Source organism: Galeopterus variegatus, unplaced genomic scaffold, assembly GCF_000696425.1.
Source record: "Galeopterus variegatus unplaced genomic scaffold, G_variegatus-3.0.2 Scaffold2834, whole genome shotgun sequence".
Classification (NCBI taxonomy): domain Eukaryota; kingdom Metazoa; phylum Chordata; class Mammalia; order Dermoptera; family Cynocephalidae; genus Galeopterus; species Galeopterus variegatus.
In genome coordinates this window covers 80,919-93,977 of record NW_007728945.1, presented here as the reverse complement: position 1 = coordinate 93,977, position 13,059 = coordinate 80,919, and the positions used below count along the sequence as shown (strand labels likewise).

The following is a 13,059-nucleotide window of genomic DNA, read 5'->3' as shown; positions in this document are numbered from 1 at the left end:
ACAGGTTTTCACCGACTCAGTCTATATCTCACCCGCCTTCTGAGTCACAGTATTATTAAAGGGCTTCCTTTTTAATCCTCTAAAATCTTAAATTGCATAAAATTAAAAGTTAAATGTTCTTTCTACAGCATTATAGTTCCTGATCCTCAGCTTATGTGGAAGAGTTCATATTTAGAGAACTTTATTTGGGAGTTCATAGGGCTTCTTGGAAGACTGAGTTTTCTCAAACTGGTGATTCATAATAAGAAAAGTTTGTGACTGACTCCCTTCTGAAGGACTGTGTTCTGACACTTTATGAAAGATATTCATTATTGAAACAAATAAAATGTGTTTTATGAATTTGAACACATTTTTCAAAAACTTTATGAGAGGTGTTAATCTTCTGTAGGTGTATCAGCAACCTGAATTGTAAGAATCAATGTCAAGCCATTTTGGAACTCTAAGTTCATTCTCAGGTGGTTCTGTGGAAGTGTTTGCTTTTCCTGCCACATGCCAGACAAGAAGCTGACTCTCAGCTCTCCCCCTGTTCTCCCGTTCTTGCGGGGCTTTATGTTGTGGGCACTCACCACGGGTGAACTCATGCCCTATCCACGTTACATTGCCTGTTGGCCACACTCCCGGGTCCATGGGGTGCTGTTCTGGCCTCTTCTTCCTGTACAAGAGGATCAGATCCATAGCCCATTGGTGTGTTTGGGCCCTCGCTGCCTGGCCTTCAGCCTCAGGCCTTAGCTGGAGGCCTCACTGTCCCTCTTGTAGGTGCTTCCTTGCAGCTGCTCCCTTCTGCTGTCCAGCCATGGAGTTGCTGCTCTGGGCAGGTGTTGGTCCTGTTGTCTCTTGAAGCAGTAGCTAGGAGAACTATGCCGTGTAGTGGAGTTGACTACTCGGGAGGCATGACATTTGTCCCTTGTGTCCCCTGCATGTCACTTGGCCTTTGAGGTTCCTCTTTCTTCATTGGTAAATTTATTACTTGTACTGGATCATCTGTGAGACTGTTTCCAATTCCAGATGTATTGATTGTGACCACAAAGCGGCTGAGGCCAGAACAGTTGAGAGACTGAGAGCTGCAGACAAGTACAGTTTGAGTCCAGGGAGGGGGTGATGTGTACCAGCGCGGTCAAAGCAGGGCTCCCCACCTGCTTCCTGTAGGCTGCTGCCTGCAGCGGTCCTCTTTTCCCAGACCATCCTTGCCTGGGCACTCCTTCCAGCTGGTCTGATTTTATTTCGTCTCCTGGTAAACAAACTATTTCTCATTTCACGTGATTTTCTCTCACTTTCAGCCAAACATCCTCCTAATAAAAGTTTAGCTATCAGAAGGCTAAAGCTTTATTCAGCTTTTTTTTGTGGGAAAGCATCCCAAGATGTTGAATATATTCTTACTTCAGGAAAGCATACGAGCCCTCCCAGTAGAGAAGGTAACCTTTTTTGATAACTCATCATAGCGAATATCAGTCGTCACATGGTCATGAATACAGTCAGCTGTGCTTACTGAGCTCCCATCATTGTGCCAGGTGCTTGGGGGCATGGTTTGCCAGGGAGGGGTAGACCCTGCCTTCCTGGGCCTCAGTCCAGCAAGGAAGATGGACAGGAAAAGGAGACTTTGGGACTGATGTGGAGGATAGGGGTATCGAGGAGTAGTTTGGGATGATGCCAGATGCTGTGGCTGCAGGTAAAGACGGGAAGGTGCAGAACTCTGAGTGGGTATTAACTGCAGCAGTCGCTGTGGCCCCCATCCTCACAGGCACTGGTAGTCAGCCTGGCTCAGCCTCTGAGCTGAAGGGCAGGCCATGCCGTCTGGGTCCTTAGCATATTGTAGGCTAGCGCTGGCACATTGTAGGTGCCCAATGAATATTTGCTGACTCGGTGGCTCTTAGTGTTTGTTGTCGGAATATGAAGGGGAGAGGTCATTTTACTCTAATATTTAAAGTGGTTACGTTTGGTCTTACTTCAAAGTCTGTGAGTTCATTATTACCATGAGAGTTGAATGGTATTTCAGGCATTACAGCTGATCAGTTTTCTCCAAGCTATCCATAATGTATGTCTTCTAAGAAAATCTTAATATAAATGATATATATTTTTTTCCTTTTTGTCTTTTTTCGTGACTGGTAATGGGATGGCAACCCTCGGTGTCGCGCCCGTACTGCAACCGGCAACGGGATTGCAACCCTCGGTGTCGCGCCCGCACCGCGCTCAACCAGTGAGCGGACCGGTCTCTATATGGGATCCAAACCCTCGGCGGGAGCGCCGCCGCACTCCCAAGCACCGCACTCTACCGAGTGTGCCACCGGGCTGGCCCATAAATTATATTTTAAATGAATCCCTGATGGTTCTTTAGTTGTGGTTTTGCTTTGCATCCGAATGTTTGAAGAGTGTGTGACAGCGCCGCCGCACTCCCAAGCACCGCACTCTACCGAGTGTGCCACCGGGCTGGCCCATAAATGATATTTTAAATGAATCCCTGATGGTTCTTTAGTTGTGGTTTTGCTTTGCATCCGAATGTTTGAAGAGTGTGTGACAAAAAAAAAAAAAAAGAGAGAGAGAGAGAAAAAAGAAATTAAGAGTGTGTGACAAGCTGTGTTGCACTCCAATGGATATAATTCATAAAATTTTGTCTGTACTGTTTTATATTCCAAAGAGCATCCCAGGCTCTAGATTACATTGGTAAAGTAATACTGGCAGAATGAAAAGTGGTTTAGAAAATGCCGATGACCTGCTTCCACCCAGCAAGCTCTATCCTCAGTTGCCTAGCAATAGACTGGTTCTCTCCTTCTCACCTTCACCCCTCCTCCATCCCATTTAAGCTGATTGTTCCCAAGTGATCATTTTTTGAAAACACAAAACGGGCAGAATCCTGTAAGAAAAATCAATGTGGTCTCTTCACTGTCTCAGGCTCTGTAGCAGTAACTGTGATGTATGTGTTTTGGTTCCATCACCCCAGTCACTACTCCCTTCCCCTCTCCAACCTGCTGATCCCCCCACTTCAGTAAATGGTGCCCCGTTCATCAAGTTGCTGGGGGTAAAAACCCAGCACTCATCCTGGAGTCTTTTCTTTCCTTCATCCCCATTTTGCAGCCGGCTCTAGTTCCAAAGCAGATGCTGGATGCAGGCTGTTCATCTTCAGCTCCAGGGCCACTGACATTATCATTTTCTAAGCCACCATTGCTATCTCTTGTGGAGTGTTGGTGGTGCGCTCTCCCTACTTCCAGACATATGGCCCTCTCTATAGCCTGTTTTCCAAATAGCAACAGATGATCTTTTAAAAGATGTTTATACAATTTTTGAAAGTTTCAAATTTACAGAAAAGTTGCAAATAACAGAATAAAGAACTTTCCTTCCCCAACCATTTGAGAGTAAGTTGCTTACCAGATATCCTATAGTACTTGAATACTTTAGTGTGTATTTCCTACAACAGGAATATTTTTTTTCCACATGCAAATTAGCCACTAGTTTGTGGGTTTTTTATTTCACAACTAAGTTAAGAAAAAGATTGTTGGTTGATACATTCTGAATCATATACTACTTACCCTATTCTAATTGCATACTTAAGTGGAACATAAAAGTTTCTTCTGGCATCAGCAAATTTACCACAGTCCTAAATCTTCAGACACCAAAGAGGGATATTCTACATAACAACAACATAACATCAAAATCAGGAACTTACTATCGATACACTGATACCATCTAATCTCCAAACTCCATTGAAGTGTCACTAATTTTGTAGTACCCTCCTTTGTAGCAAAAGGATCTGGTGCAGAACCTTGTCCTGTGTCTTTAATTCCCTTCTGTGTGAACAGTTCACAACCTTGAAACTTTTGAAGATTGCAAGCCAGTCATTTTGGAGAATGTTCTTTCAATTAAGCTTTACCTAATTTTTCCTCATGATTAGATTTGGGTTATGTATCTTTGGCAGGAAAAACACAGAAGTGACACTGTGTTTTCCTTGTTGGGTCCTATCAGAAGGGGCACAGTTTCACTTTGTCACTTTACTGATGTTCACTCTGATCACTTGACTTAGGTAGTGTCTGCCGTACTTCACTGTAAAGTCATCCTTTGTAATTGACAGGTGTTTTGTTTGCATGTACTTGGGAACTATATAAATGTCCCACTTCTTATCAGATTTTAAATTTTATGTATTTATTAATGTCAGTACAGACTTCTGGTTTTCTGTTTTATTTAATAGGTTATAGTCTGCACCTATGAGTGTTTGATTTGCTGTTGTTCTTTGAGCACTTCCTTACTTTCTGGCACAAGCTGCTCCAGGCTCACGTTGTAGTTCTCTGACCCAGCTCTGGAATTGCCCAAGGAGCCCTTGTTCCTTTGCTGGTGAATGGTATTTAGAAAGCAAAATCTGGCACTGGATATGCTTGTTGTTGGGGTGTTGTTGCTTTTAGGCCCTCTCTTTAGACACGGGTAGGACTGTATGTGTGTACACACCCACTTATGTCTATATTTATTTCTGTTTCCATCCGTATATATTGAAAACTGAGTTTATACTTCTACCTCCAATTCTGGTCCAATACTTTATGGTTTCTTCTAGGTTTCTCCCTTATCTGTAGCTTCTTTCTCTGACATTGGGGAGTCTGGCTCCCATCATCCTGAATCTGTTTAATTATTTGATTAGCACTCCTGTAGGTACCATATCTCAGTCCCCATTCTCACCTGCTTCTCAGCACACATGTGCTTCTCAGCACACATGTCCTTCTCACTCCATCACCCCCACCCCCTTGGGTGAACTTTGACCCCTTGCTCCCTGTTGAGCTCTGCCTCAAGGGGACGCTAGAGGGAACTGTAGGGCTGGGAGGAGGGGGAAGGGACTTGAGCATCCTGCCCGCTTCCTCTTCCTTTGAGTGCTGCACTAGCCCACTTCATCCTGGCAGCCAAGTTCATTTGCTGAGTAGGCAGCCGATTCCAGTTTGGGGTTTTTTCCTACACTTGAAGAACAGCCTCATTGCAGTCTCCTGAAACACCAGCATCAGCTAGCTGGCTCTCCCTCCTCAGATACATGGGTCCCAGCCTGTGAGGTCTGCCTTTGAGTTTACAGACTGCAGTACCAGCCAGCAGCACCTCATCCTCAGAGGTCTGAGTTTCAGTGTCACAGGGTCCTTCGCCCGGGTTTCTGAGTTTTAAAAATTCCAACCTCTTTCTTTCATTCCCCTGATCCTAAAGGCAGTAAACACTTCCTACATCTGCTATCTCCATGATAATTTAGTGTGCCCTTTTAAAAATTTTAGTTACCTAGTCAACAGTTCTTTACGTTGTATTTTCTTTGTTCAAGTAATCGCTAAGGGAGGAATAAACAGAATTAGACAAAGTATCATTAGACCACTTAAATACATATAGTTGGTTAAAACTAGAAATTAAGATAAACATTTCACATCATACTCTAAAATACTCTAAACAATAGATGGAATAAATAGTTTTTTAAAATTTTTAAGTATTTTGGGGCCGGCCCGGTGGCGCACTGCGATAGTGCGCCACTTGGGAAGTGCGGCGGCGCTCCCGCTGAGGGTTCGGATCCCATATACAGACCGGTTCCCGCTCACTGGCTGAGCGAGGCGCGGGAGCGACGCCGAGGGTTGCGATCTCGTTGCCGGTCCCGGTCCAGTACGGGGGCGACACTGAGGGTTGCAATCCGTTGCCGGACACGGAAAAAAAGACCAAAAAAAAATTTTTTTTAAGTATTTTAAAAAGCCATTTAGCAGAACATAGGATTCAACAACCAATCTTCAAAGGGGTGATAACTTTCTAAGACTTAATAATAAGATGACAAGGGAAAAAGGAACCACCTCAATTTTATTAACAATAATTTTATTAAAAGTAATCATTTCTATAATATGAAAAATAGCATAGTTAAGATGAAAAGAGGCAACAGCATGGAGGAATGGCATTTACAGCTTTTGCGTCTGACAAAGCCAAAGAAAGTGTTCTCATACAGTTATTAAAAAGATCGAGGCCGGCCCGGTGGCGCACTGCTACAGTGCGCCGCTTGGGAGTGTGGCGGCACTCCCGCTGAGGGTTCGGATCCCACATACAGACCGGCCGCTCACTGGCTGAGTGAGGTGCGGGCGTGACACTGAGGGTTGCGATCCGTTGCCGGTCACGAAAAAAGAGACAAAAAGGAAAAAAAAAAAAAGATCGAGATGTGACCCATGAGCAAATGTCATGAATGGACAGTTAACATAATGGCATACAGCTGGACACAGGAGACTGTTAGCCTCACCAGGCATCACAGAACTGTAAATGTCACAGATGAAACATCAGTGCATGGTGTTGAGGAGGGGCGGTGGTGACACCAACACCTCCTGTGACTCAGTAGGTACATTTTGGAGGCAAATTAAGCACCATAAGATATGTTAGTGTCCTTTGGAGTCCTGGAATATCATCCTAAAAATTATTTTAAATAGAAAAAAAATTGTGTGCATGAAAATGTTTATTGTAAATTTATTCACCATAAGAAAATAACTTTTAAAATTAGACTCACCTATGTGTTCAGTAGACACATAATTTAAAATTTTTGGTGTGTCATCCCAGTTTATGCATTTGTTAAAGTGATAATTGAGTAACCGTTGAATTACTCAGCCACTGAGTATATCTTATGAACAGGAACTGGACTGGGAACATGGATAAATTAAATTGGTTCAAGATGCAATTGTGGTGGACTTTTTCCTCATTTTTGTATGTTGTGGTTTGGTTTGCACAGTTAGGACAGTGGCTAACAAGTGTTGTTGTGAGTTTTGGAGGTTTTGTAGAAGGGTCCAGAATGTTGTGCTGTAGCACCGTCAGAGTGAGCGTTTCTGCAGTGTGTGCTTGTGTACGGTTTGTGGCAAACAAAGCTCCTTCATCACCAATTGCCATTCTCTCCTTTCCCAGATTCTCACTTGCTGGTTGTAGGAGAGGACAAATCAGATTTGTTGTCATTGTTTTTCTTCACAGTAAAATGAAAGGTACAGTTTGGTACCCCCCAAAATACCAAGAGAGGTGGTCGTCTTCAGTGGCTGTTTAAAAAGACTCATTTCAATTAGGAATTTGGGGAATGGTTATTTTAGGTGATATCTGAAAGAAGAATGGACTACAGATGACCTTTTAAGTTCCAGCTCAAGGGTTTTCTTAAGCCTTTTTTTTTTTTTCTTTTTCTTAATAATTCAGGCCTGTGTGTTCTGTTCCCTAAAATTCTGATGGGCACGTACGGTGATGGTGGGGCCGGAATTCATAACTCACTGTCTGATAGACACCAAGAACCTTCTGTTGCTCTTGCTATTGTTACTTGCATCAGAGAACCATGATGATCAAATCTTCGTGGTATTGAGCAACTGTTTAAGGAGAAAAAAGTCCTGAATTAGTGAGGTTAATAATATGGAAATCAATTAGAAGCCCGGAAAATGTCAGGTTGCATGTTTTCTTGGAGCTAATTATAGACACACATGTAAGGAATCGTACAGAGATCCCTCACACGCTTTGCCCAGTTTCCTCCAATGGTATCACTTTGCAAAACTAGTTATGGAGGATTTGAAAAAGAGCTATGTAGAACAAATAAAAGTTAGCATAAAACATGGGAATCTGGGCCTGAAGATGAAAATGAAGACCCAGGTGTAAGGTAATTGACTAAATGGGTGCTGGGCTGTGAGCAGGATGGACTGTGGTCAAGGGAGCTAGGCCTGCACTTGCTCTAGTTCTTGGGAAGAGATCACCTGGCCTCCCTGTAGGAGTTTCCCAGGGCTGCTGTGAAAAATCACCACAAACTGGGCGGCTTAAAACAAATTTTTCTTCTCTCACAGTTCTGGAGGCCAGAAGTCCAAACTCAAGGTGTTGGCAGGGCCATCCTCCCTCGGAAGATTCTGGGGGAGAATCCTTCCTGGCCCCTCCCAGCTTCTGGTGGCTGCTGGCAGTCCTTGGGGTTCCTTGGCTTGTGGCTGCATCACTTCAACCTCTGCCTCTGTCTTCACGTGGCTTTTTTTTCCCTCTGTGTCCAAATTCTCTGTTTTTATAAGGGTAGTAGTCTTGTTGGATTTACGGCCCACCCTACTCCAGTTTATGACCTCATCCTAACTTGGTTACATTTGTAAAGACCCTGTTTCCAGATAAGGTCCCAGTCACAGGTTCTGGGTTGGACATGAATTTTTCAAGGGTCACTACTCAACCCAGTACACTGTCCACAGAAACTGGCTCAATTTTCTCATCTGTAAGATGTGGGTAATAATAGAATTAACCTCTGAGTCAGTGTGAGGATAGGTGAGCAGCAGCATGAAGTGCCTGATGGAGGACTGTGGTGGATGCCCAGGGATGCCACTGGCACTTTTGAGACCATTGCACTCTCGGAGAATGTCCTGTGCTCCCCCGGCTGCCTCGTGGCTTGTGCTGTGTGGACAGGTGGAGTTCAGAGCTCTTTCACCTTTGCGCTGTGTTCTCAGCTACTGCAAGCTGAGCTGTGGCCACGAGATGGACAGGAACATGCCCGTCATTGCCTCAGGATAGGTAAACCTTGGCTTTGACCAGAAGATGAAAAGAGTTTTGCAAGGAAATTTTTGTAGCGATGGTGTTTGTTCTAATAGATGTTGATGTATAGTTGTTCATGATAAACAACTACATTAAGTAGCATAAATACCGACTTTCCAAAACTTTTCAGATATTAAATATTTTAAAAAGTAAGTTTTTTTTTTTGAAGTATAACTTAGTGGGATTAATTAAATTTAATCTAATCAATTAAATTTTTATATAGTATCAACTTATTAGACTAAATTGTTGATTTTACATTTTTTGTTTGTAGCTAAACCATTTACACAGCTGGTGAAGGAAATGCAGCTTCATCGAGAAGACTTTGAAATAATTAAAGTAATTGGAAGAGGCGCTTTTGGTGAGGTAAGATGAACTTTGTTCTGTTCATTCTGCCCAGACTGCCAGAATGGCAGCAGCTCCCATGTCACCTTTCCATGGACCTGTATATCAGTTTGGGGATGAGGCAGTGGTATCATTTAGAGAGTTCTTGATGGACAAAATCTGAAAGATAGAATTAAGAGAAAAAACAAAAATGAAAGCTCGTGGCTGGCGAATCACCCTGAATGTTGTTGGGACCAGAAATAGCTTTCTATAGCCCTAAATAAGTTTTAAAAAATTCATTTGTTAATTGAAAAATTTCTTGGCATTTTCTAAAAAACGCAAGAAGGTTATGTAATGGCTATTCTCAGGATTTGCTGCTTGCTTACCGTCAGCACTTAGAGGAGAGGGCAGGTGGGACCGGAGTCCAGCTGCAGCAGCAGCTTCACCACTTCCCTTGCAGGGCTGCGTGGTGTCCTTCGGGCGAGGCCAGGAGCCCTCCTTGGGACGCCTGGGTGCACAGCATAGCCTTGCCAGCCCCTGGCTCGGCGCCCTCCCCTCAGTGGTGCTTCTGCCCTGCAGGGCCATTCTGCCAGCACCAGAGGAGAGTTCAGGTTCCCTCAGTGGACGGTAGAACCACCCCAGGTGTTTTCACAGTGAGTCACTTGAAGAGCTCTGCAGTATTTTAACACCTGTACTTAGGTGTGCTCCTAAGTGGTCCTTGGCTGGGGAACTGTGCACATTGGTTACTGAGGAAAGATCAAACAATGAAATGCTCTGTGTCAGGTCATGGCTGTGAATGTGCCTGCCTGACAGCGAACCTACTAGGCATCACCGTGAAGTGCTATGAGGCGTGAGCTGGTGTTGGCTCTGTGGGGCATACGTTTCCTAGTGTGCAGATGTGAAAGGGAGCAGAACAGTTCTTTAGCAAGATGGCTGCCTTGCTCCAGAGTATCTCATGTGCAGCTGCTGAGGTGAAACAAGGCCTGTAATGTGTCTTAGAAAACATCTCAGTATTGTGATGAGTATTTTCTTCTGCTGAAAGCACCTGATGACACCCTTGCCTTTTCTGCAGGGCTTCAATAGAATACACAAAAAGAAAATACTCCTGTGGAAATGCTTACAAAATACTTGAGTGAGAACATTTTCTGTGCCTGCCTGAGTGTTAGGGGTAGCTGTGTGTCGTGCCTTCATTTCTTCCTTGGAAACTACCCTGATGTCAGATCAGACCCCAGTCCAAGTCCTGTCTTTGTACCTCCCTTTTCCCCGCACCACCTTTTTTGGTGCCATTCCTGTGAGTGAGTGTCACAGAGGGATGGGGGAGGGGAAGCAGCCAGTTCCCCAGGCCCGCAGCTCCTTCCCAGGCCCGCAGCTCCTTCCCAGGCCCATCCAGGCTGACCAGAGCTCCAGGTTTATCCCAGTACCACCCCAGATCCAGGACTCGCAGCCAGATTCAATTTACTAGGGCCTGGGATTGGGCAGACAGCTTTTTAATTCTTTTTTTTAATGTTGAAGTATAGTTATATATAAAATGCATAGATTTCAGTGTACAGTTTGTTTTGAAAAATGTCTATACCTGTGTTACCAGCACCCAAGTTGACATAGAGTATTTCGGTCCCCTAGAATGTTCCCTCCTGTCTCTTTCCAGAACCCCCCCCCCCAGACCCATCTCTATGCAATGACCCTTTGATTACCACCAACAGAGGACTTTTTTTTTTTAAAGGAGCCACAGGAAAACATTGAGTTCCACACAAAATAAAAAATCTCTAAGCAGTAAATAGGTTATTTGATGGTATAAGGTATGGCTTTTGTTGCTTAGTGAGAAGAGGAAAGCCTTTTAAACTTAAAACCAGATTCCAGTCGGTATATACTCTGCCTGTCTGCTTTGTGGAGGAGCTGTGCCCGGCGCGGGGGCTTGGACATGAGTGAGGCCCTCCCGAGCCCCGCAGTCGCTGCCATACAAGCCAGATTAGGAGAGGGGGGAAGAAGGCACAACAGGGCGGAGAGGACGAACCGTTAACAGGAAAAATGAAAGAATAGAGAGAAAATTGTTTTGCCAGAATAGTTTATAGTTACTTTTACTCTTCTTTCTTCTTTGCCAAAGAACTTAATGCAAAACTCAGTTTTATGAGTTTCAAAGAAGGTAACATTGATCACCTTTCAAGTTCCTCCAAACTGAGAGAAATGTGTCTCTCTTGCCCAGACCTTTGCTTCTTTGGATTTGCTTTTTTACGTTCACTCCCTTTCCAGGCTTTAGCAACTTCTAAATCCCCCCCCACACCCTGGGTTGTCCCTTGACGCTAAAGCCATTCACCAGCATCCTCCCTGGTCCCTGTGGCCTAGGCTATGCACCCAACCCTTGGCGCCGTGCTCCTCCAGCCCCTCTCCTCCTGGCTCCCATGTGGGATCTGGGTTCTCTGCATGCACACGCCCTCCAAGCCTCCCTGCCGTAAGCCAGACCTCTGTGTTCTGTAGTTGATGTGGCTGTCACCCTGTGGTCCCTGGGCTGTTCTTAAAATCACATACCTGAAATGTGCCCAACTTTAGCCCCCTCTCTCTGAAAGCACCAGGCTAGTCACAGCAGTGAGGACACTTACCTGCTCTGGGACCAGAAGTGCTCTTCACATACGGTTAGGATTGAATTATCTTTTTGGATGCAAGCTGGGGGAGGGCAGCAGTCCACCTTGGAGCATAGGGTTTGTGCCTGCAGCATGTGGACTTACCATAGGCTGCCTGAGAGCCCTTCCCAAACAACTCGCAGAGGCTGGACCTGGTCGTACGGCAAGTGTAGTAAGCCCATGAAACTCTTGCCTCCGAGTTGTAACCCTCCACTCCCCACAGTTTAGAGAAACAGTTCTAGATTATTATTTAAACAGGGTTCAGGATATTTGAGGTACCCTTTTTTTTTTAGCACAATGACTTTGAAAACACCTTCTTCTTCTTCTCCTCTCTATCTTGGGGACAGCCCAGTCCAGGAAGTTCCTTCGATGTTGACACCCCCTCTGGCAGGGCAGTTCTTGGCTCATGTGAGGCAGTGCCAGGGGTATGTTTAGGGCCTAATGGCGGCTGAGCCCATTGAAACCTTCAATCCGCTGACAGCACCCCGAGGTAGCCACTGCTCCATCGGGAACATGAGAAACTGAGGCTCAGAGATGTGGAGGAGCTGGACTCGAGCTCTGCCTACCTGACCCAAGCCCACGTGCCCAGCCACTGTACCATGCTTGCTCTCTTGTTTCTAAAGTAATGTTTAAAAAAAAAAGAAAAGAGACAAAACTTTGGGAACAGTTTCAAATAGAACAGTTGCATGAATAGAATGGCTTAAGGAATGCCAGTGTGACCCTTTACCCACGTGTCCTTCTGTTGACGTGTCAGTCCTCGACCCCCTCACGTGGCTCCTGCTCTTCTCTCTCACCTCGCGCCCTCCCCCTCCCCCACTGAGCAAGGCCCTTTACCCCTAAAACTTCAGTGGCTATTTTCTTATAGGGATCATCTTTTTATAACCACAGTTCATAAATTTACATTTAAAACTGATAGAATGTTTTTGAATCTTATCTGTCCTCATGCTAGTTTTGTCAGTTGGCCCGTGATGTCTTTATGGTTTTTCCGTTTTCTCTTTCCCTCCAGTACAGAATCTGGCTGGCAGCAGTCATTACACATCCTCGTCATGTCCTAGAATCATTTTATAATGTTTTGTAAAATTATTTTGATATGTATTTCTTTGCTGAAGTGTCTAATTTTGGAGATATTTTTAGGATCCTCATCTGTCTTTGAAACAATTAAGACTGAGTTTTGGGTCAGGAAGAAATTTCTGGTAAACTAAGCAAGATTTTTACAGAATGTTTCTAAGTTGTTTTGCAATACAAAAAGCTTATTTTCTGTTACAGGGTTTTTTTGTTTTTTGGTTTTTTTAACATTAAATTTTACTTCTATGTTTTGCTTCTACACGTTCTTGATCTGACAGGTGTTTTTCTGTGGACAGATGCATCCTCCTGCATATTTTATTAGGGTCACTTTGCATGTTTTCTGGAAATGGTCTGTGATCTAATATGCCTCATGTAACGCATGTTTTCTGGAAATGGTCTGTGAAGAGTTGAGCTCCCCAGTGAGCGTCTGTGGTATTGTCATCTCCTTCTCAATGAGGCCTGGATTGCTCACTGGCTTGTCATCTTCAGAATTTCAGACTTTTTTAAAAAAGTTATCAGCTCTGGGCCGGCCCAGTGGCACACTCGGTAGAGTGCAGCGCTTGGGAGC

The 13,059-nt window shown here is 44.4% G+C and overlaps 1 protein-coding gene across 3 annotated transcripts in view; it reads left to right on the top strand.

Annotated features, from left to right (window-relative positions):
• The window catches only part of CDC42BPB (CDC42 binding protein kinase beta (DMPK-like)), a 126,275-nt gene that overhangs the window by 34,553 nt on the left and 78,663 nt on the right, over positions 1–13,059 (top strand). For all 3 annotated transcript variants that reach the window (XM_008583113.1, XM_008583112.1, XM_008583114.1), the window contains exon 2: positions 8,762–8,853. In XM_008583113.1, coding sequence (XP_008581335.1) covers positions 8,762–8,853 — 92 coding nt within the window. The remainder of the gene's footprint in view (positions 1–8,761; positions 8,854–13,059) is intronic.